Source organism: Sinohyriopsis cumingii, chromosome 19 (genome assembly GCF_028554795.1).
Source record: "Sinohyriopsis cumingii isolate HCF-2022 chromosome 19, ASM2855479v2, whole genome shotgun sequence".
NCBI classification, from domain to species: Eukaryota; Metazoa; Mollusca; class Bivalvia; order Unionida; family Unionidae; genus Sinohyriopsis; species Sinohyriopsis cumingii.
This window is the reverse complement of record NC_142979.1, coordinates 21,155,544-21,178,520: the sequence shown is the minus strand read 5'-3', so window position 1 is coordinate 21,178,520 and position 22,977 is coordinate 21,155,544. Positions and strand designations below refer to the sequence as shown.

Sequence of the window (22,977 nt, the reverse complement as noted above, 5' to 3'; positions counted from 1 at the left end):
AAACATATATATTCCTATAAAATAAACAGTGTTAAACATGAAGAATTTGTTATCCATTCATATTTAAAGATTGCATGGATACCACAGCTGTTCCATCGTTTACGTTCAATGTCATCAAAATATAAATTTGTATTGAGGATTGACTGTATGACACAAATATAACATCGAATAAGTATGTCAAACAAATCTACTGGTGGACGTTAATTGCACTATTATAAGAGTTGCGTATGTCAGAGTTTGCATTGGTGACTGTTTGACAGAAATGGCTTTAACATTCAGTTCCAAAACTGCTGGAAGAATAATCTAAGCAGCGTTTTGTGTGGTAAATAATAGGTTATCTCCGTCTTGACATACTTCAATAAAGGAATTATTGACTTGAAGAATTGATTCAAGACAGACGCATTGCAATTATTAATACATGTCAAATCAGTCGTCCGCAATCTTTCCTATATTGTTTTATATACCGTCTTCGAAATTTATCTTAGTGTTTGTATAATATGGTTGTCAGGTATCATGAAATGTATAGTAATCTATCAATAGAATGATTCGTATAGACTAGTTGTCAGACATCATGAAAAAGATAACAATCTATAAATTGAATAATTCGCATAATGGTCGCAAGATATCATGAAAATATAAAATCTATCAATGGAATGATTCATATGGACTGGTTGCCAAAATTCATGGAAAATAAAACAATGGAATGATTCGTATATTGGCATATATCATGAAAAATATAACAATCTATCAATGGATCTAACTGTATATAAAGAAATAGCTGAAATAAAGCAAATTATTGCTGTATTATATTTGCACACTGACTATGGATACCAAAGAAAACAAAAGCGTTAAAGCCATGTTTCAGTACATGGTAGGCTAAACATGGCGGCAATTATATCTAGATTAGGTAGAAGCCGAAGAACCACCTACTCACATGAAGCTACTGGAATACTTTCTCACAAACCCACGTTTGTCTAGCCTGAGATTCGAACCCACATGACAGAGGTGAAATTTCGGTAATCTGTAAACACAAGCGCGTTAGACCACTCGGCCTCTAGTGATCCTACTGCAGTTTTTAATAAAAACTGACGTGTAAGTATTATGTGGTCGTGAGTGCCGAGCATTTTACACAAATATTTTTATTTCACAGTGCGTGTTCGAGTTCTATCCTTGCCTTTGTGATTTTCGTTTTCTCACATATATTGTTTTCTTATTAAACGTTTTCATTTGTTAAAAATATCTCAAATGAATCAGTCTCTTTCGTTTGCTTTTATCCTCGTTCATTCATACTCTTAATTATATTTATATTGCTGTTTATCATTCCTCCCGTAAAAGTACGTGTGTATTTTCATAATTGACCTCTTTAATCTGCAAAAAAGTAAGTAGATCGACTCTGTGGACCAAGAGTAATTTTTCATCACAATATGAAAACTGCTTGTACTTCTAACTCCAGGATAAGGTAAAGTGGGCGGGCGATTATTAATAGCATTCATCGCATTCTCTTGTATAAATTTAAAGTTTCAATGATAATGTTCAACTATAGGTTACGTTATCAATTCTTTCTATAACGAATGTATGCTATTACCTAACCACATTACTTACTGACATTGAGTTTGCCCATCAATCACAGCTAGTTAGCAAGTTAAATAATCTTCCAAAGGGCGTGAACGACAGACTTATGAAACTTAATCTCCAAGTTCTATATCAGGATACATTCTAGCAGACAACGACATGGGAAAACAGTCCCCAAAAGGCTTGATGTTGTCAAATTCAAACAGGATAATATGAAACAAACATTTGTTGAAGAACTGTAGAGGAAACTGGATACAATGGAAATAAACTTCGAGAATGTCGTGGAGACTGTGCATCCCTCAGAGACTAACTGTACTCAACTGCATCCAAAACCCATGGTTCCACCACGCGTTAACATCAAGATTGATTTGATGATAATGATGCTGCTATATATAGACTTATGAATGAGAATTATCGGCTACAGAATCGCAAGACTTCTTACTGAATAATAATAATAATAATAATAATAATAATAATAATAATGTGTGCTTAGTACCACGCCTAATCGTCAAAATCTCCCCAACTTTACGATATTAGATAACACATAAAAACATATACTAGGACAAGGTTGCATAAACAAACACCATGAAATTACAAAACAACAACATGCTGACAATAATTAAGGAAATAAACATTAGTAAGTCTTTATGTATGGTCTTGTAGTCGAAATTGGCGAATTTTAAGAGCACATTTGAATGAGATGACAGTGTTCTTGTTTCTAAGATCAACGGGCAGTTCATTCCACGTAGCTGGGCCCTGGTATCCAAAGAACTTTGTTTATATGACTTTGCTTTACCAGCTGGAACATTGAGAATACGAGTGTCGACGAGGACCTAAGTTTCAAAATGAGGTCAGATTGGTATATCGAATTGGAGCCATTCAAAGATATGTAGAATAGTGAACAGATTTTGGTTTTTAATTCTGGACCGAACGGGTAGCCAGTACAGATTAAAGAGCACGGGTATTTACTCTTACAAAGAAAGGAATCACATGAAGAACTTCTATGACCAGAAACATCTAAAATATTGAGTGTCATCTGAACCATTCCAAGTCACCAATGTAGTTAATCAGGGCTGTAAGTTGGTCCCACCCTTCTTCATTATAATGTTTTATGTCATGTTTACTGATGTCTTATGTGACTGTGACCATGATACTTGGAACCACATTATATTCATAGCAAGCTCTTGAGATTCAACACAGTATAGACCGTTTCTTTTCAGCTTTTAACACTTTTGGTATCAAAACTAATATCAAGAAGACAGATGCACCATGAAAAGCCTTATGTAGAGCCTACAGTCACTATTTATGGCCAAAACATCGTGGAAGGGGACAAACTCAGATATAGTATTGTCACGTGCAGTCCACATCGATGCAAAAGCAATCGACCTTTGGCAGACTACATGCAAATGTGTGGGAGAGCAGACAGGTGAGACCATATACAAAACCTAGTGTCATTATATTGCAGATCCTGTATTCTTACTCAACCTGGACCGTGTGCATCTGATATGCCAAGGAAACGAATAAACATCACATGGGCTGCATGAGGAAATTGATTAAGATAGGATGGTAGATAGCTCAGGGTCTCAGACACCGAGGTTCTCACACGGCTCAGCATTTCAAGCATACTCTACTGACGACATCACAGTTGTGATGGGCAGGCCACCTCGCCGGGATGTCAGACGAAAGACTACTAAAGATCTTACACGGCAAGTTGAAGGAAAGAAAGCAATCTCAGGGTGGTCAGTAGAAACGCTTTAAAGATTCCATCAAGTAATCCACGAAACACGTTAACATTGACCCTGGGCCTTGGGAGGATCGTACACATGATCTCTCCACCTGGCGGAGTCTCATCCATACTGGAGCTACGGACTTTGCATGGAAAATATTTGCAGATCTAGTGCAGAAGCAACAGTGGAGTCTCCGAAATGTAGTACCTCTTCTATTAATCAAGAAATTCTTTTCATGTGTGCCAAGGGCATTTGAGAGTACACGTTTACTTGATCAGTCATTAGCATACTAACAGAAACAAAGCAGTTGGTAATGTCATGGTCATCTTCGAACTCGAAGGATGAAAAATAACAATCACATTACTAGTTTCCTTTTTTGATTTTGTAACTATACTTTCCTTTCTCTCATTCTATCCTTCTGTATTTACCCCACTACCATCACCACCACTACCGCCACCACCATCTCTCTCTCTCTCTCTCACACACACACACACACATACACACACACACACACACACGCACACGCACAAATGCACACATTCATTCACAGTCGAAATATTTTACAAAAGTAACAAAATCGTTTTAATCCCTTTCATCTCTTGATAAGACTGAACTGGTTAGCGTATTCCAGATTTAAGGGTGTAGTCATTATTTACATGCTGTAGTTATGTATACACTAAATATCTTACACCATGAAGGGCTTCAATAATAAGCTCCTTCGGTGTTCATGGTAAATTAATACTTGGCACTAACATAGTTACTACGCACAAATCCCCGCCACTGCCGAAGACAAAAGTCTATATATTATTTCAGCTCCCATTGTAAATATATGCCAAAAATAAAATATTAAAAATTCAATAACTTTAAATTTTTGAATGCCCATGATCAAATCTGTATTTATCAGTATAGACATATCGTTGGTGCAAGATTACATGTTAAGAAAACCTTGAATTCTTTTCGATCTACATGTTTTTTCTTCTAAATATGCATCAAAGAGACATATGCTAATTTCACTATATGCAAACCTTTTCTAGACTAAAGCCTGTAAAAGGATCAACATAACACGTCTTTACTTTTTTCAGTTACAACTAGGTTATGGCGTCAAAAGAGTTTTATTACTAACAGTTTGCTTTTATTATCAACTTATCCTTGCCAGTTAGACCCATTTATGCGCGCATTTTGAGACTGGTTCCCATTTGTTCAGATACTTAGTATTGTGGATCCCAAAACCAGAGCCTTTAAAGACATTGACGCCTTTCAATAGTAGAAAAAATTCTCTCTCTCTCTCTCTCTCTCTCTCTCTCTAAAATAAATAAATCTTTTAATAAAGCCAGATATTCATACATTTAAATCCGAGAGGTATTTAAAAACTTCTGAATAGTATCGAACTATACAACAAAGTTATATGCACCTGAATAAACATTCTCAATTTGATTATTAAAATATTCAGTGCTCTATTTTATTCATTGTTTGGTTTTCGGAGCTAAATCATCTATGGAGCATGTGGCAAAGTTGCGAACACTTGCTTCTTCTGGAAGTCGGTCAAAATGGCCGATGTTTGCACCGGTTGACACGGAGTAGATGCATATCTCGGGTGCCAGTATACAGAAAGTTTGTTCGATAGCCTTCCACAACTTTTGTCATTACTTTTGTTGGCATGAAAGGGCACATTGACACTGGCATAATCAGGCTCAGGTACTTTGACGAATTTATCATCGACAAATAATTCCTATAAAAAACAAACACGTGTCAGTTTACTAAGTCGAGCGATTTGTCTCTCTCTGTTCGTTAACTCAGATCCAAACGTTACTATTTTCTACTGAGTCGGATTCAAAAATAAGTAAATCCAGGTTTCAACACCTGTTATAGTCTCGTCTGAATACCTCGGGTCACTATTCTCATTTGGTAAATAGCTGTTTGGTGATTTCAATCTGAGGCTGTTTCTGAGCAGCAGTCAACAAATATGGGACACAACTTGTACAAACCTTACTAAGGTTCGAATAATTCTTCTGTATGTTACAACCAGATGACCAATAAATATCCGCGAAAAAAGAAATACATTCCACTTAAATTGAACATAATCTCTATCAATTGCCATCTTCACGTCATCCACTTGCCTCTCACCAACCACAGACAACGGTCTTTCAGAGCATGGGTTACCATGGATACACGACCATCGTTAGAACAATGAAACCACCTCATGATTAAAGGATATGATATAGAATTACACAAGGAAACAATATCCAAGACGGCCTTGATATCAGTCAGAAAGTAACCTTAGAGTGTCCGGATTTAGCAGCAAACTCTTTGCTCGATAGCAGAATTGCTCTCCAACTTTGCTATATTTTTAACTTCGCCGTCATTTACCTATGTTACGTCACACCGATATGTATGCAGGTGTCCGACGTATTGTGCGTACAGATCATTTTTAGATCATGTTATCTGGTCTCTTGATCGACTTTAATTTACCCATATATTCAAACAAAACCAACGTTATGACAAAACATTCAGAACTTTACAACTTGACCTCGTACACACATGTATACATGCATAAAATAACACAACATATACTACCATAACATAGACATATATACATACATAAAATGACACAACATATAATACCATAACATAGACATGTATACATGCATAAAATAACACAACATATAATACCATAACATAGACATATATACATGCATAAAATAACACAACATATAATACCATAACATAGACATGTATACATACATAAAATAACACAACATATAATACCATAACATAGACATATATACATGCATAAAATAACACAACATATACTACCATAACATAGACATATATACATACATAAAATGACACAACATATAATACCATAACATAGACATGTATACATGCATAAAATAACACAACATATAATACCATAACATAGACATATATACATGCATAAAATAACACAACATATAATACCATAACATAGACATGTATACATACATAAAATAACACAACATATAATACCATAACATATAATACCATAACATATAATACCATAACATATATTACAAAAAGAAAATGCTGTTTTACCAAATGCCTATCTAATGAAATGTAAATGAACATATGCAAAAGAAAATAAGAATGCGCGACGTCAATGATTTGAACGTAACTTTATATCAACTTTGAACACTTAGACTGTGTTTGAAAATTTTAATAAATTTGTGAAGAAACATGTCTGATGAGTATTTATATAAACAAAATTGTGTACATTCCTAATTATGCCTCAGTTGACATTTTATAGTACCTGTCACTTTTGATTTGATACCCAATATGATTCTTTACTGAAACAGCGGTATCATGACTGTCTAGGTCCACATGTATGCACATACGAACACGGAAACGCTCTGTGGATAAGAAGCACATTTTCAGAAGACAAAATATCATATTTCTCGAAACATTATAATGTAACGAGACTGATTATTTTTAATTTATCCTCAACTGCAGAAATATCCACAAAATATTCAAGCAGTATAAACAAATGCACCCAAATATGCTAGAAAACAACGATCACCTACATAAATATTTAAGTACCTTTCTAACTGTATATTAGGCATGATATTTGGGTGTCGTCAGGGTACAACTGGTGAGACACTGGATGATGACCTATGACACTTGAGGGCGACTGAGTGTACAGAATGAAAAGAACAGGTCCAAGAACTGTGTCAAATGCTGCAGACAAATCAAAGAGGGTGAGGACTGTAATCTTTCCGCTATCCATAGCAGAGAGAATGCCATTAACTATTTTTAGAAGAGTAGTTTCAGTACTGTGGCAAGGGGGATATGCAGATTGTACATGGCTAAAAGACTGTTTAAATTCAGATGAGACACAAGCTGGGATAGAACAACCTTTTCTAAGATTTTTTATATGAATGAGAGATTAGAAACTGGGCGGTAGTTCTTTAAATCGTTATGGTCGAGTGTTCGTTTCTTCAGCAGAGGCTTTACAATGGCAGTTTTGAAAAATGATGGGAAGTTTTCGATGAGAGAGAGTTATTTATAACATCAGTTAGTGAAGGCAATACTGGATCTAAGCACTCAAGCAGCAGTGATGTTGGAATTGGATCAAGTTCACATGATTTTGGTGCACCCTTCATCACGATTGTACGTTCTAAATCCATAGAAACGGGTTCATATGCTGATAAATGTTGCCGCTGAAATTTTGTATCCCAACTGTATGGTGACGACGAGTCAATTGAAATTGTGGTGTTAAGCTTATCTCTAATGGTTTTTACTTTTTCACGGAAGAAATATGCATACAGGTCCGGAAGGTCGACATGAGTGAAGGTAGTTGGAAGTGGTGTACATTTGTTCCTTGACATTAGCTTGTTAGTAATCTCAAAGAGCTCTTTGCAGCTGCAACTTTCCATGATCTTAGTACTGTAGTGGGCTGATTTCGCTGCATGGAATATGTTTGTGACGTTCTTTTTAGCGGCTTCATAGATCTGCTTATGAATAGTGATTCTGGTGGAAAGCCAAAGCCTCTCAGCTTTACGGAAGTCTCTTTTAGCAGTGCGAAGCCGGTCCCTAACACTGCTATACCATGGAGAACTATTTTGAATTGATACTCTGCACTTGGTGGCTGGGGCATGTTTGTCGAGCAATGAACGCAGGCAGTTATCGAGTTGTTCTGCTGTAGGAGGTAGGCAAATTGTTTGGTTTGCTTGGATGTCATGCATTAGTTTGGTTATCTTTATCATACGAAGGTTTCTCTTAGTAGCAAATAAAGGTGGAGGGTTAGGGACTGATATGTCAAGATGGCATATAATGCAGAGGTGATCTGATGCAAGTTCGTGGGATACCAGGTTCCTACCTGGTATCCCATGTAGAATATTATCATCAGGTCTATGAAGAAGCCAGTCTAAAATGTGACCATGTTTATGGGTGGGTTGGTTAACTAACTGTTTTTGACGTTGAAAACATTAATGGTATCTAGGAGTTTTGATGTGTTTCGGTTTCCGGGACAGTCCAAGTGAATGTTGAAATCTCCTAGAATAATCAGGTTGCCACCTATCGAATTTCCATACTCCAGAAGATTCGGAAACTGCTCCAAAAAGAGAGATACAGTCAGCTTGTTTTATTTTAATATTAGGAGGGCGGTATAGGCAGAAAAAATGGACTGACCTTTGTTCCAGTGTAAGTGTGGTTTGGACTAGTTCAAAAGATGTGTGGTAGAAATTGAAAGTTGTGGTGTTGTTAAGACGTTTGATCATGGAGTTCTTTGTGATGACAGCAATTCTACCTCCGCGAGATTGGCGGGGGAACGATTTGATGGAATTACCGGTGGGTGTTAGATCCACGCATTCGCCTGATGTTTTTAGCCATGTTTCTGTCAGGAAAAATAGGTCGATATTCTGATTGTTGATAAAATTAACTACTTCTCTGCACTTTTCAGGTGGTCTTACTAATTGAACATTGAATAATGCAATACGCAAAGGTATCTCTTGGATAGTTGACATAAAGGTTGACGATTTAATAGGGATTTGAATTAGGTACATACATACATACATACATGCATACATATAGAGAGACACACACATACAAATAGACACATATACAAATAGACAGACAGACACTGTAACATACCTTACATATCATGAACTAATTCATGCTATATACACACTGGGGCAATATCATCAACTGGCTGCATATATTCATACCGAGCACCTAAACGTAGCGAAATGTCACAAAGAAGCTTGTATATGCATTAGCGATAAGTTTTACATGAATAATTAAAAATATCCACGTGTGCATGATCTAAACTGCACTCACTTGCCGAAATAAACACAGTGTGAAAAATGTTGCATGTGTGCTTGTATATTTTTGAATTGCTTTCAGATATGGTGCAAGCCTACATACCATGCACATTTACACACGTGTGGGAATTCATTCACATAATGAAGTTGAAACTCTCATGTAAATTTGAAAACTTTATTAAATTTGGATACATGTAAATAGTGCATGTTAGTGGGGTATAGTACGTTAGTGACTGCTGTGTTTTTGTTGTTCTTTTACTTTAAAGTTGCCTTTTCCTTGATATATCGCCATGATTCTTTTCTTTCAAAGAGATCTTCTTGTATTATCTTAAATGATACTGGTGTTCCAAACATTTGAAGAGAAATAATATGTCTTTCTATTTCGTACACAGAATTTACGAAATTGAGCCTACTGGATATATCATATATACAATGCATCAACGGAACAACTCACATCTTCTTGGGCTACTAGTCTATTTCATAGGTGTTTCACAGCTGCCAATAGTGAGTGCATCACCTGTGAATGTCTCCACAACAGATCCTATGACTATAACAGGAAACGAAACGCTGACGAGTTCCTCTGCAGAAAATACACCTCTACTTACCTCCATATCTGCTTCTAATAGAACAACTCAATTTGTAACTGCATACACATCAGTTGCTCCGACGGTTTCGCAAGGAAACAATTCGTCCTCTACAGAGATCTTTCCAACAACTGGGTACGTCTCTACATCGGCTGCAAATGCAACAACACAACTTGTGACTATATACCCAACCGGAGCTCCGACAACGTCACAAGGAAATGTGACTGTCGATCTTTCGTCCACAGTTGCGGCTTCCTCCACTGTGAACACACCTCTGAACGTCACTACATCGGCTTCTAATTCAACAACACAGTTTGTGACTGCATACACAATCGCAACTCCGAAGATTTCACTGCAAAGCGATACATTTAATTCTTCCTCCACTAATGCAAATTCTTCTGAAGGACTCTCAACGGCAGCTCTATACACAACGATGCTTATCACTACTGACCACACCACAACTTCTGCAAACTTCTACAATCTTTTATGCAGAAACGGCCTTATGAGTTAGTGAGACAACGACAACCAGGAAAGAATCATCCACTACAGGGACAACTTCAACTCCAGAAACAAATTCAACTACAGGGATAACTCCAACTACAGTGACAACTTCAACTACAGAGGCAACTTCAACTCCAGAGACAACTTCAACTACAGGGACAGCTACAACCACCCAATGCACCAGAACAACGACGAAAAAGCCTAAAAAGGACTGCGCGATAGACGGTAAGAAAGCTACGTATCCTCAAAATACCAACATGAGTAGTATACAAATTTTAATTTAGTATGCCATGTTCTGCAGCTCTGAGCTCTAACTTGTATCTCTTGTTTGCAGCTAGTTGATTAATGATCAATTTTGAGGTATATCTTTAAAGGCTCATCATTTTGGTTTATTTATTTTATTATTTGTTTTTGTTTATTTCTGCTTTAGCTTTTCTTTTTACATTTGCTTAGTGTTGTCTTGTTATACATGAAATTTCATAAAACACGCAGGACCTTATTTCTTTATATATTTAGAAGACGTATTTGTAACCTTCTAGCTGAAACAAATTCTCGTGTAGATTTGTAGTTGTAAAATACGTGAAACCTTTCAACGACAAATCCACAAAGCAGATCAGAGAGCAAATATTGTTAGCATACAGACGCGTAAGACATTATGTATAGCAATCAAATAAAATACATATCATATTAATTACATATTCTATAAAATGTCTTAAGACAAACGTATTGTGTTGTGCCATAGTCAGTGAAATATATTTCAAAATTCTAAAGAAGTATTTGGACTACATTCCACGAAACATGTGTAATAGTATTGTTTTGTGGTCAAATCGATCTCAGAACTCTGTCGCAGGTTGGGAACGACCTAACAGGACGGTGGCTTATCCCTTAACCAATCATTAGACCAAGCTTTACAGTTCTGGGTCAGTAAGATATTTTCATATCCACAGTTTCCTATATGGAATCGGCAATACAGAAACGAAAAAAAAAAAAGCTGACATTTCTAGCACACATGCGAAAACGCCAATCTACTAACTCTAATCTACTCGTATGGAAGGAACGTCAACGCTTAAACAAAAATCATTTACCACTGGATCGAGCGCTCGACGATATCATCTGAACAAAAATATATTTATATCCAAATCCGCCATAAAAATGAACATCATTTCACAGAAATCGTTATTCATTAGTACAGCGTAACAAGGAGCTATCTGAAATCTTATTGAGTTAGACTTGATACAATACCATAATTGCCACGCTGAAAATCAACAAGCCTCATTGCTTGAAACGAATGATCAAGGGCCATGTTGATTTGACTTGGGCGCAGCACAGAGTATGCTAAATATTAGATACGCAATCCAAGTTGCCGTGATTTCATGAACGCACTTACAGGAGAAATACTAAGTCCCCATGTTTTTCTCTGATAAACCGTTAAGATTTGTGCTGTCACATAACCGTTTATATTCGTTTATATAAATATATATATATATATATATATATATATATATATATATATATATATATATATATATATATATATATATATATATATATATATATATATATATATATATAAACGTAACAAATTGAAACATTTGCAACCTCTACAGTAAGGGTCATATTGTTTGCTTGTGTTATTATATCTCCTTTTTGCGCATATAATCAATCATATTCCTTGCTTTTATATCTATCTATCTATCTATCTATCTATATATATATATATATATATATATATATATATATATATATATATATATATATATATATATATATATATATATATATATATGTTTTCTTTAATCTGCAAGTAGATGGGCCTGTCAATACGTTTGTCATTTTTGTTACCTTCTTAAGCTCTCGATGAATCAAGTCGAATAATTTCAATCTTTCCCTAGACAAGGGTGGCAAAGTTCGCAAACGAATGAAACTATTGAACGAGGTTCATACATTTCATTTAAAATGAGGTACTCATTTAAGTATATATATATATATATATATATATATATATATATATATATATATATATATATATATATATTTCAAGCTATGCCCAACCCATGTCCATTGAAACTCAGACAGAGTAGTAGATATTGAATTTAACCTAGCATTGTATGAGCATATTAAATACTTCAAAAATGTTATACAGGCTTCAAACATAAAAAGTGACTGACGACATATCGAGATTTCTCTGTGTCTTGTGTGTTGCAGATGCTGCAATTTTGGATCAACTTCGAAAGGAACTTATCAATGATGAAGGATACAAAGAAGAAATCTATATCGACAATACAGGAAATCCTACCATTGGAATTGGCCACAAAATCACGCCAGATGACCCAGAATACGGTAAGCCGTTGGGAACAAAGATCTCCAAGGAGAGGATCGAGAAAGCGTTCAAAGCCGACGTTAAGGCGGCGATAGGCTGTAAACGTTTCGATGATTTCCAGAATCTACCGAAAGAGGTCCAGCTGATTATCTTGAACATGAGGTTTAATCTGGGTCATTCGGGATTGGAGGGATACAAGACGTTTCGAGAGGCTGTTAACAATGGAGACTGGGATAAAGCTGCGGATGAAACGGTAGACAGTAAATGGTACAAACAAGTACCTAACAGAGTCAAAAGACTCGAGGAAAGAGTAAGGAAAGTAGAGAAAAAGTGTTGATAAGTGTATTTCTTTTGGCTTTTTTAGGTTTCGTTTTCACGATCTGTCAGAATCAATTCAGCTTAACTGTACTAATTATATGATTGTATATTTAATGCTTACACATTTTGTTATATGTGGAACTGTTTTATCAATAAGGGAAATTTCGGCGTTTGATTAAGTAGTTCAACGTAAGTGTGTTTGTGTGTGTGTGTGTGTGTGTTTGATTTGGATTGTTAATGTAGCTTTAACAATGTTTCAGTCATATCGCTACGATGTCTTCAGTGTGACAGTTTATAGTGATGCTTATCACTGGGGCATCATGCCGCAGACATGTAGCATGATGTCCCACCCAGTCACATTATCCTGACACCAGCCCGACCAGCCCTATGACTAACCTCTTAATGCTGAGTGCCAAGCGAGGCAGCTGTTAGTACCGTTTTTGTAAGTCTTTGGTATGACTCGGCCGGGGATGGATCCCACGACCTCCCGCATCCCTGGCGGACTCTCTAACTGTTAACGTGATTAACAAGGAGTTTTTTTTTCTCAATAACTAACAGACTATATATGTATCGAAAATTTCCTTTTGAGCAAGTCAACGATGAAGTCTTCAAGACTTGACTTATATTTTCCAAAGAAATTCAAAAGAAAAATACAGGCTCCATCCCTTCTAATCATACATTTATAAACAAACAAATAATTGAGTGGCATTTTGAACTTAAACTTTAATATAATCGCCACTAACAAAGGGTTTCTGTAAAGAAGAAATAACAAATAATTTGCTCAGATCTTACTGCGATAATGGTCAGCTTGTTGATGAAGTTTCAACGAGATTGAACTTTACGTTTGAAAAAAATCATCGCTGGAAATAACTGAAAATTTGTCCTTGCAAAATGTCATCCAAAACTAACGCCCAAGACATAGGAAGAAACCCAACAAAGATGCTGAGAATGTTGAACAAGGAGAATTTTGACCGATTAATACATAATAGCATAATGAACAGATAAAAATAGATTATGCCCTTGAACATTTATTTGACATTTTGCATTGCGAAATACGTGTAGAAAGTACAAAATAAATGTTCGACAGGATTGAAAATTTAACACTGCACATACAAACTACCAGTCGCTCAGGGCAAACTCGTGCATAGATTTGCCTGAACGGGTTAGGAACAAACTAATAAGTTTTAACCAATGCACAAGAGTAGGTGTTTCTTTTTAACTTTAAAATTAAACTATCATGGTTGGATACTCATCGAGGTATAAGTTTGACACAATCACTGACAATTTAAAAAATCATGAGGGCTATATGTTAATATTGTGAATGGTCTAATGAAATGTACACTTCCATAACTAATAACCATATTCATGTAATCTTTATAATTAAAATGTTCCTATTTTATATCGTCATATCAGAGAATTCCATAATAAATTTGACTTTGGGCAGTGTAGTTTTCTTTTGTTTACCTTTCCACATGTTGCTCTAAGAGCGGCCGATCCACTTCGATCATCGTTCATATCAAACTAACTGTATCTACTATACTTTCGTAGCTAAGATAAACTAAGATATATAATCACAACACAAAGGTCACAACCAATTTTACTTAGCAAATATATTGTATATATTTTACACTCATTTAGCTGTCTTCTACGCATTTCAATACATGTACTTCCAACAAAAATCGTGTCTATTTATATATATATATATATATATATATATATATATATATATATATATATATATATATATATATATATATATATATATATACGTTTTTAAATATTGAAATCTTGAAGTTGGATGAGCAAGCTGCAAGAAATAAATTCTTTGTTCAAAGAAAATTGTTATCATTAATTTGCAATGCATTGCCAAATCTGTCGAACCGGAAGACAAAACAATTCAGTAAGATACACATAAATGTGCTTAAATGTAGCTGATATTATATATGTACCACTTACATAAAATAATATGGCATTTAAAGTGTTGGTATAAAGCAAATTAATATACCAGTTCTATTGGCATATCAAATTATGATCCGCCCGTGGCGCAATAATATAAATATATAAAGATTATTTCAACTGCAGGCACAAGATCAATGATGAATTTGCACTCATTAATCATTAATGACGTATGAAAATAACGATAAAATGTATCAATAGTCCCCGTTTTCAAAACGAATTTAACATGGCATACAATTTCATCGCAATCCTTTCGTTCTTACGACCCCTCTCCCATATCATGGATAAGAGGCAAGATACGAAGAAATATGGAGTGAGAGAGAAAAACAATAAGGGTTGGATAAAACCTTAAAACTGAACTTGCACCAAGTAAGCTACCAGAATATATTGTTCGTCGTAACGTTATGTTCACACTTTCCTTGGGATCTATCTACAGTGTTCATAATATCAATGATACATAGTTGCAATAGCCTGTCGACACTATACGTTAAATTTGCCAGTAACGAGGTACACATAGTCAGGTATTCAATGCTTTATTGGTGTCGTTATTTCTTAAAACATATTATAATGTTCTAAAAATCTATTTTTATTAACTATGTATGAAAATGTCCAAACGGTGCACATCCACGCCTTTCTCTCTCTCTCTCTCTGTCTCTCTCTCTCTCAATCTGTCTCTCTCTCTGGACCATCGTAGCAGGATAGGGCGAAAATGTATGAATAAAGGTGCGTTGGGGATTTTGGCTTGTGTCATACGACGATGTCTCTGCACATTTCTGAAATCTGTCAGTTTATAGTGATGTCTAGCACTGGGGCATCATGCTGCAGACACGTAGCACGATGTCCCACCCAGTCAAATTATCCTGACACCAGGCCGACCAGTCCTAACACTAATCTTTAATACTGAGCGCCAAGCGAGGCAGTTGCTAGTACCATTTTTGTAACTCTTTGGTATGACTCGGCCAGGTATCGAACCCACCACCTCCTGCATCCGAGGCGGTATATCATTCATAAAGCGTATATATATATATATATATATATATATATATATATATATATATATATATATATATATATATATATATATATATATATATATATATATATATATATATATATTGATAGTTTCGCTAAATTCGATGACATATCTATACCAAAGAAGGACGTTGTACTCATTACATACAGCTATAAGACTGATCAGACGTTTCACTTTAGCATTCAAACATTAGGTGTTCTGCAGAACTATTACACACAAAATATGCATTAATGCTTTCACTTAAAAATATCTATATGAAAATATATCAATTTCACGCCGCTGATTGTTATATATATATATATATATATATATATATATATATATATATATATATATATATATATATATATATATATATCCTTTATTGAGTAAGAATTGTCGAAAGATTAAGACATTTTTCAGATGATAGAGTCATAAATATTAGGTGGTACTAGTTAGACACAGCATACAGATACAACAGCAACTAACGATTTCAATGTGGACGAAGACGATAAGGTAATAGATGATCGCAACGTCCAAGTCCTGCAAAGTAAATAGTTTGCTGTCATGGAGAGTACCGATTTACTTATTATTCAGGCTGTGAATGAATTCTCTTCCGGAGGTGTTAGAACCAACAACAAAGCTGAGAACGAAAGGTCAAGATCAAGGTCATTCATTTGTTACCTAGACACGATAATGTATATGTACAGGGTATGAGTGCATGCAAACCTGTAATTAATTGTACATGATATAAACGGTCAACAAACTCGATGGGTAAAAGGAAATCTACTCCAAACAACAAACACAATAGATACTGATTGCATATTTGAAGTCGATTTGAAAATATCTTTATAGAGTTGTGTCATTATTTCCATAACAACCCACATGATACCTGAATGCAAAAAGCTAAAAATGAAGTCCAACAGGACTACATCAAAGTGATGGATGATTCAGTATTCTAAAACAAACCTTAGATAGAGGACAGCACTAAAAGTATGTACAGAGGAAAATAAATTTATGATATGTCACAAAGATATATCATTCGCCAGGAGAATACTAACAGATGCTGATTTGACTCATGATGGTAAGCCGATCTAAGGACATAGTTAAGGGATACTTGGTAATGTAAGGAATGCTTGGCAATGGTAAGGGATGCTTGGTAATGGTAAGGGATGCGTGGTAATGGTAAGGGATGCTTGGTAATGGTAAGGGATGCGTGGTAATGGTAAGGAATGTTTGGTAATGGTAAGGGGTGCTTGGTAATGAGAGTGCGTAGTGTATTTTGTTTCTATCACATATATACTTATTTACCTAGCAAACAGTTAGTATATGTTAGCATTGACTTAAAGTTCCGAAAAGCAATTGTTTTATCGGTTCATCTGTAAACAAAGTCGTGTAACTTCTACTTCCCGGAGGTGTTCACTAGGGCACCACGACGTTCTACAGTCTGTTGCTAAATTCAACATCGTGTACCACAGAATGTTGAAGAAACATCTTTACTTCTTAACCACAAGAAGCCTAAAATAGCAGAAATATTACCTATCAAAGTAAAGATTTTGTTGCTCCTTCCCTGTAGGTTACACTGACTGAGTTTGTTTCCTTTGTTTCACGTAGTGTGTTTTCACCATTGAGGTATGTTGTGCAATGCGCAGTCTTCAACGTTGTAGCATTGTGCTGGTTTTTGTTTTAAATTTTGTCAGTAATAAGAGACAATCAAACTTCTGATTAACGTTTAACAAGTGGTCAACGAAGTTCAACTTTTCGTGGGTCTTCTGGGTTTTATGCAGTTGCACTTCCAGGTTATATTCTAAATTTGTCATCCTCTTCCTTTTGTCTTATGTACCTCTAGATTAATTTAAAAGATCAATCAAAATAAATTGGAAGCAGAACAGATGTTAACTGCTAGATGGTACACACTGCTATGTTGAGTAGCGACAATTATTGTTTGTATTTAATTTCATACAGTGCGTTTAACTTTTGTCCAAGAATGTAGACAGAAAGTGTCATTTGTAAACAATATTTTACATAGTTCACTTTTGTCATATGATTTTAGATTAAACTTTAATTTAATGATATTAGTATTAAAAAAATGCTTACATGGATTTGTGTTTCTGGACCTTGATTCTTCACTGGGAAATACTAATGTCTCCCTGATGTGTGTCATGATGTTTTCTTTAACAGACGTACAAGCCCTGACCTTGTATTTCTTATTTTCTGAAAAGGAACGTGTTTACAAATTTGATGAGAAAATTACCCATATACTAGGCATATTGCTGTTTGATAAGTCTGATGATAGCTTGTATATAAGGGACTTGGATAGGAATTATACGTTTTTATTTAACATCAGTCAGAAGATTTATTTATTTAAATTATTCATTTTAATAACAGATTGCTCATTAACTTTGGACTAAAACAGTGATATTTTGAGGACTCATTAAAAGACATTCCGGATTATATCTTTGTGATAAATGAGGACTCTTGGTACATCAGTATATTCAAGATTCATGGAAATAATTCAGATTATTATATACTTTTGGACTTGTGATAGAACATGTAGGATTATTTGGAATTCAATTCCAAATACTGCAAGTTTCTTTTAAAGTTTCACTTCGGTTTCTCTAGAAATAAATCTGATATGACTGAATGTTTTTTAAAGCTACCTTAAAATCCAAATCACACACACACACACACACACACACACACACACACACCTGTTACTTCGTATAAGACCATATAATCGTAATACAAATACCCTGAAACATTAATTGACAAATTATCGTGATGGATTCAAATGCATCTTAAAATGTGGATAACAATAACATAAATACAGAAATTACTTTTACAGAAAAAGTGGATACTATATGTCTGTTATAACGAGTACATAAAGCATCGAAACAGAGAAAGCAAAGAACATCAAAAAGAATATGTGATACCATGACATAATGTGAACATCGTATCAAACCGCGTTTTTCTTTCCATGCATCTGAACGTGGACAACAAAAGTGATGTTTCCACTGTCAAACAAAACATTCAGGATAGCATGTGTAAGCTTTTCGTTCCCAACTTGTCAATAATAAGTCCTCTCAAGATATATAGAATTAGCAATGTGGCATGCACACACTCCACCACAGAGATAATGGCAATATCGTCATTTCACTCCTTTATCTCTCAATAAGTATACTCACCTTGTCTTTCTTTTCAACCTTCATATTTTTGTCGTATGGTTACCTATTGTGTATCAGCCTTCGGAATACTTATCTTTATTACCCCAGTTCACAGTTCTGATGCTAGGATTAATACTGCTCTTCATTACCTATCTTTTGATGCCATTATTGAACCACAGTGTAACGAATTCACTGGATTTCAGGAAATTGTTGGCCTATTCCACCATTTTCTCCATTTATGTTTCCATGTGAGTCGGTAAAAACAAGATTCCATCTCCACCAAGTGAATAGTCTAATTTAAATGCACAGGATAAACAGGTGATCATCGATGTCAATAATTAATTTTACTTCGTGCAGAAAGTAGATTTTTTTCGTTAGCGCTTCAAGTGGCGTTAATATGTCTTACACAATCTTCGTTAGTCAAGAGTGGTCAGTCCGCCTCGATCATCGTTGGTATAAAACTAAGTGTATTAACGATGATTTAGCTGGTGTATGGCAACGATTTTTTCACAAAGGTAGAGCGATGTTAATGTTGATAGAAACTACAATAAACATGATTGTGAAACTAGGAGTTAGAAATTAGGATACGTCGACATGATGGTCATAGAACTTAGGAGAACACATAATTCGGTTACGTTGTAAATGAATCAGTATTTTTAATGCCTAAAATTGGACCAGTTAACCGATCTGTTTAAAACAATATCAGCATCGGGAAAAAGTTCTCTATTTTGCTTTTTGTGATTTTCAGATAGTATCGTGTTGCGTGATCTTAATAGATCTACGGAGGCCGAAGTCTCGCTGCCAAAGGTAAGGTGTTGCTCAGCAATTCCAATGACTACATAACATTTTAGTGTGCTATGAGGTTACTATCCTATCTCAAGTCCTCAAAATGGGTGATTTTGCTTAAAGAACATTACTCCCTCATCTTAGTAGTAAGTCGTTATGGTCCATATTTTACGAGTCACTGACTTGGGAGAAATCTTTTATTTATCTTTCATTTTACATGCACCGTTCGTGCTAGAATCGTGTAACAGTAGTTATATGAAGCTCTACGAAATTTAACGCTTGTGTCCAACATCCGATATGTACTTTTAGGGGTTATGCGGGGAATCCTCTGTTGAAATTCTCCATATATTTAAAGCGAGGATTAAAATAGTATTATGGGGTCAAAAAAAATTGAATTGGGTCAAATATGTTTATTTGGGTCAAAATGGTTTATGAGGTCAAAGGGGAACGATAATGTTAAATTTTGCATCTACAATCCAGCACACACACACACACAAACACACACACAGAGAGTACAATACAGCACCCACGTTTTATTGCAATCCACCAAACCGTTAACATTCCTCCACCCAAGTTTTATTTACTATCAAAACACACACCTTTCTATCCAGGACCCATGTTTGGATCGCTATACAAACACCGAGCCTACGATAAGATTTCTTAGTATTACATTTACATTATCCAATAAACTATGTTTACCACAGTACGGTATAAGTACTACTTTGTTAATTTTGATCTTAAACATCTTGTGAGTGTATGATCTAAGTAAATTCATTTCCTTGTTATTTCTTTATCATCAAAAAAAATTTCTGAACATCTCAAATTGTACTTTTCTTTTGATAACACAGTTCTTTATTCCATTACAAAAATTTGTTTCGTCTTTGTACGACTGAAAATAAAAAGAGTTTTGCCAGCTCATCATTGATACGTCAAGGATCCTTCTTATGCACATATTGTAAACCATAAACGTCATTCATGAGAATACAGCTTTTTTCGTGTAACATGATGGAGCATGAAATATGGGACACGGTGATTAAATCTGAATAATTGGAGCATGAAACATGGGACACAGTGATTATATCTGAATGAGTGGAGCATGAAATATGGGACACGGTGATTAAATCTGATTGAATGGAGCATGAAATATGGGTTACGATGATTACAACTTAATGAGTGGAGCATGAATTATGGGTTACGATGATTAAAACTTAATAAGTGGAGCATGAAACATAGGACACAGTGATTAAATCTGAATGAGTGGAGCATGCCATATGCGCCACGGTGACTAACTTTAATAACAAAGGTGTAGGTTCACGATGCGTCAAGGTGCATGCCCTCACTAAGTTTCGTCGTTCATGGTATAACAGTTTGTTATGACACCCACTAAAAACTGTGTCCGATGACCTATAAAGAATACTTGATATTAATTACAGGTGTACATATTCATATCCTTCTGCCTTTGTGGACGCTTAGGCTACGAAAGTACAATGGTTTACCTCTTTCACGAAAAGGTGAAAACTCCCACGTGTGACTTTTTGTGGCAAGGAAATATCAAAATCACAAAATCGTATTTCAGTGAAAAATAACCTCTACCCCATTAGCACCTCCATATTTACCCTCGACACGTTTCACATGTTATAAATGTAGTTAAACCCAACAAGAAACCGATTAAAGTATCAGGGCATAAACACTTTTTTTTAAAAACCACAAATCATTTATTTCTAAGTGTTCATTACTTATAACGTAAGGACTGGCCATTCATTTGCATTGGTGGTGTGAGTGCGTGTGTGTGTGTGTGTGTGTGTGTGTGTGTGTGAGAGAGAGAGAGAGAGAGAAACCTGTCAAGCCATCGAGATGACGGAATTTTCTTTCTTCACCCCTCCCATAGAAAATTAAATAGCCGGTCCATTATAATCGTTTGTGAATTGTACACTTAATTCAGTCACTTTCGGTCAGCTTTGTTTATCATCAAAACGGATTGCATCAATGAAAAATGATACTTCATGCAAATATAAAAATGTTAACATTGTTTGGTGACTTACCTTTTATATTTTGTCTTACTTTAAAGTTCAAATTAAAAAATATTTCCCTGTTCCAATGAAACTATGCTCAGTATCATTGTAATCAGGATATTGCAAGTTAGCAAATATAGTGCCAACGGATGTAATGTTACGGAAAGCAATCAAAGATTCGTAATACCCCAGGAATCCTCACACGAAGCTTAAATGAATTACCTCCCTTATAATGTAATGTATAAAGTAATATTAAGAAAATAATGTGCAAAACGTCAGAAACAAATTCCAATAATAATAATCTACATCGTCATCGCAGTATCTGTATTACAGTACATTCTAAATCACAAAATATTACAAAGCACGAAACCTTAGAGAATCTAATGTGAATGGTATATTCATTAAGATGGTTTTCGCAACAACAACAAATATTCATTAACAGATTATGAATAAACTACAAGAGAAAGTTTTTACGTCCCTAGCTAGCTGATTTCAGTATATTTGGGAAGATTTCATTTTGCAAACATTATTTAGATATAATTAGATTTTTCTGAATTTTTTACCTACCTCCAAAGGGTTAGCTGGGGAGGGGGCACTGTTCTTTAGTGCCAAACGGTTTATTGTTGATTTTACCAAAACCCTGTACTGATCGAATCATGTGCAGATTTAATGCTTTGGGTTGCTTTTCTTGTTGTCGTTTTGCTTTTTTTAAAAATATTTTCAATCACATGGCGCACAAAAATGAACAGCTATGCTATACATGGCAGCTCTGTTCGCTGATCCACTGGCAATGAATGTATCTGTCTGATATTTTCCTCAATTGTTGCAGAAGAGTCCTTCAACTTTGCCTTGTTTCTTAAGAGCTGAGTTTTCAACAATCATCCGGCGAATGTACTGAGCATCGGCCTGTACGCTGATTCTTTTCATGGTCATGTTCCATGTGCAACGTTGTTATCCCCATCACTCAAAGTCAATCGTATTTTCTTTTTCAACCAGCTTATGACCACTTCTCTTTCCTTCAAAACTTAATTTTTAATTTCGTGAAATCTGCATATCCATACAGTGTTAGTGCTGGAATATTGCGGGACCTCTTCCAATGTTTTTTAATATCCGCGTTTGGTTGTTTGCTTGAAGTTCTTGCCTCTTCTTCGAGTTTTACTTGTTTTGATTTTCCAGCATTTCCATTTGATTCCTTATCTTGTCTTCTGCAATTTGTGTCTAAATAAGTAT

The 22,977-nt window shown here is 35.2% G+C and overlaps 1 protein-coding gene across 1 annotated transcript; it reads left to right on the top strand.

Annotated features, from left to right (window-relative positions):
* The first annotated feature begins 3,135 nt into the window (after positions 1-3,135).
* Positions 3,136-14,265, top strand: LOC149775255 (uncharacterized). Its single transcript, XM_089944377.1, has 3 exons — positions 3,136-3,311; positions 10,190-10,404; positions 12,385-14,265. Exons 1-3 carry the CDS (start codon positions 3,136-3,138, stop codon positions 12,834-12,836), a joined length of 843 nt encoding a protein of 280 aa, XP_089800503.1. The 3' UTR covers positions 12,837-14,265.
* The last annotated feature ends 8,712 nt before the right edge of the window (positions 14,266-22,977 follow it).

Bases quoted from the DNA above. Each gene is read 5' to 3' on its own strand.
- LOC149775255 (XM_089944377.1), top strand. From the start codon at position 3,136: ATGGTAGATAGCTCAGGGTCTCAGACACCGAGGTTCTCACACGGCTCA. The intron at 3,312-10,189 runs GTCAGTAGAAAC...CTTATGAGTTAG, and splicing joins AAGAAAGCAATCTCAGGGTG to TGAGACAACGACAACCAGGA. The intron at 10,405-12,384 runs GTAAGAAAGCTA...TGTGTGTTGCAG, and splicing joins AAAGGACTGCGCGATAGACG to ATGCTGCAATTTTGGATCAA.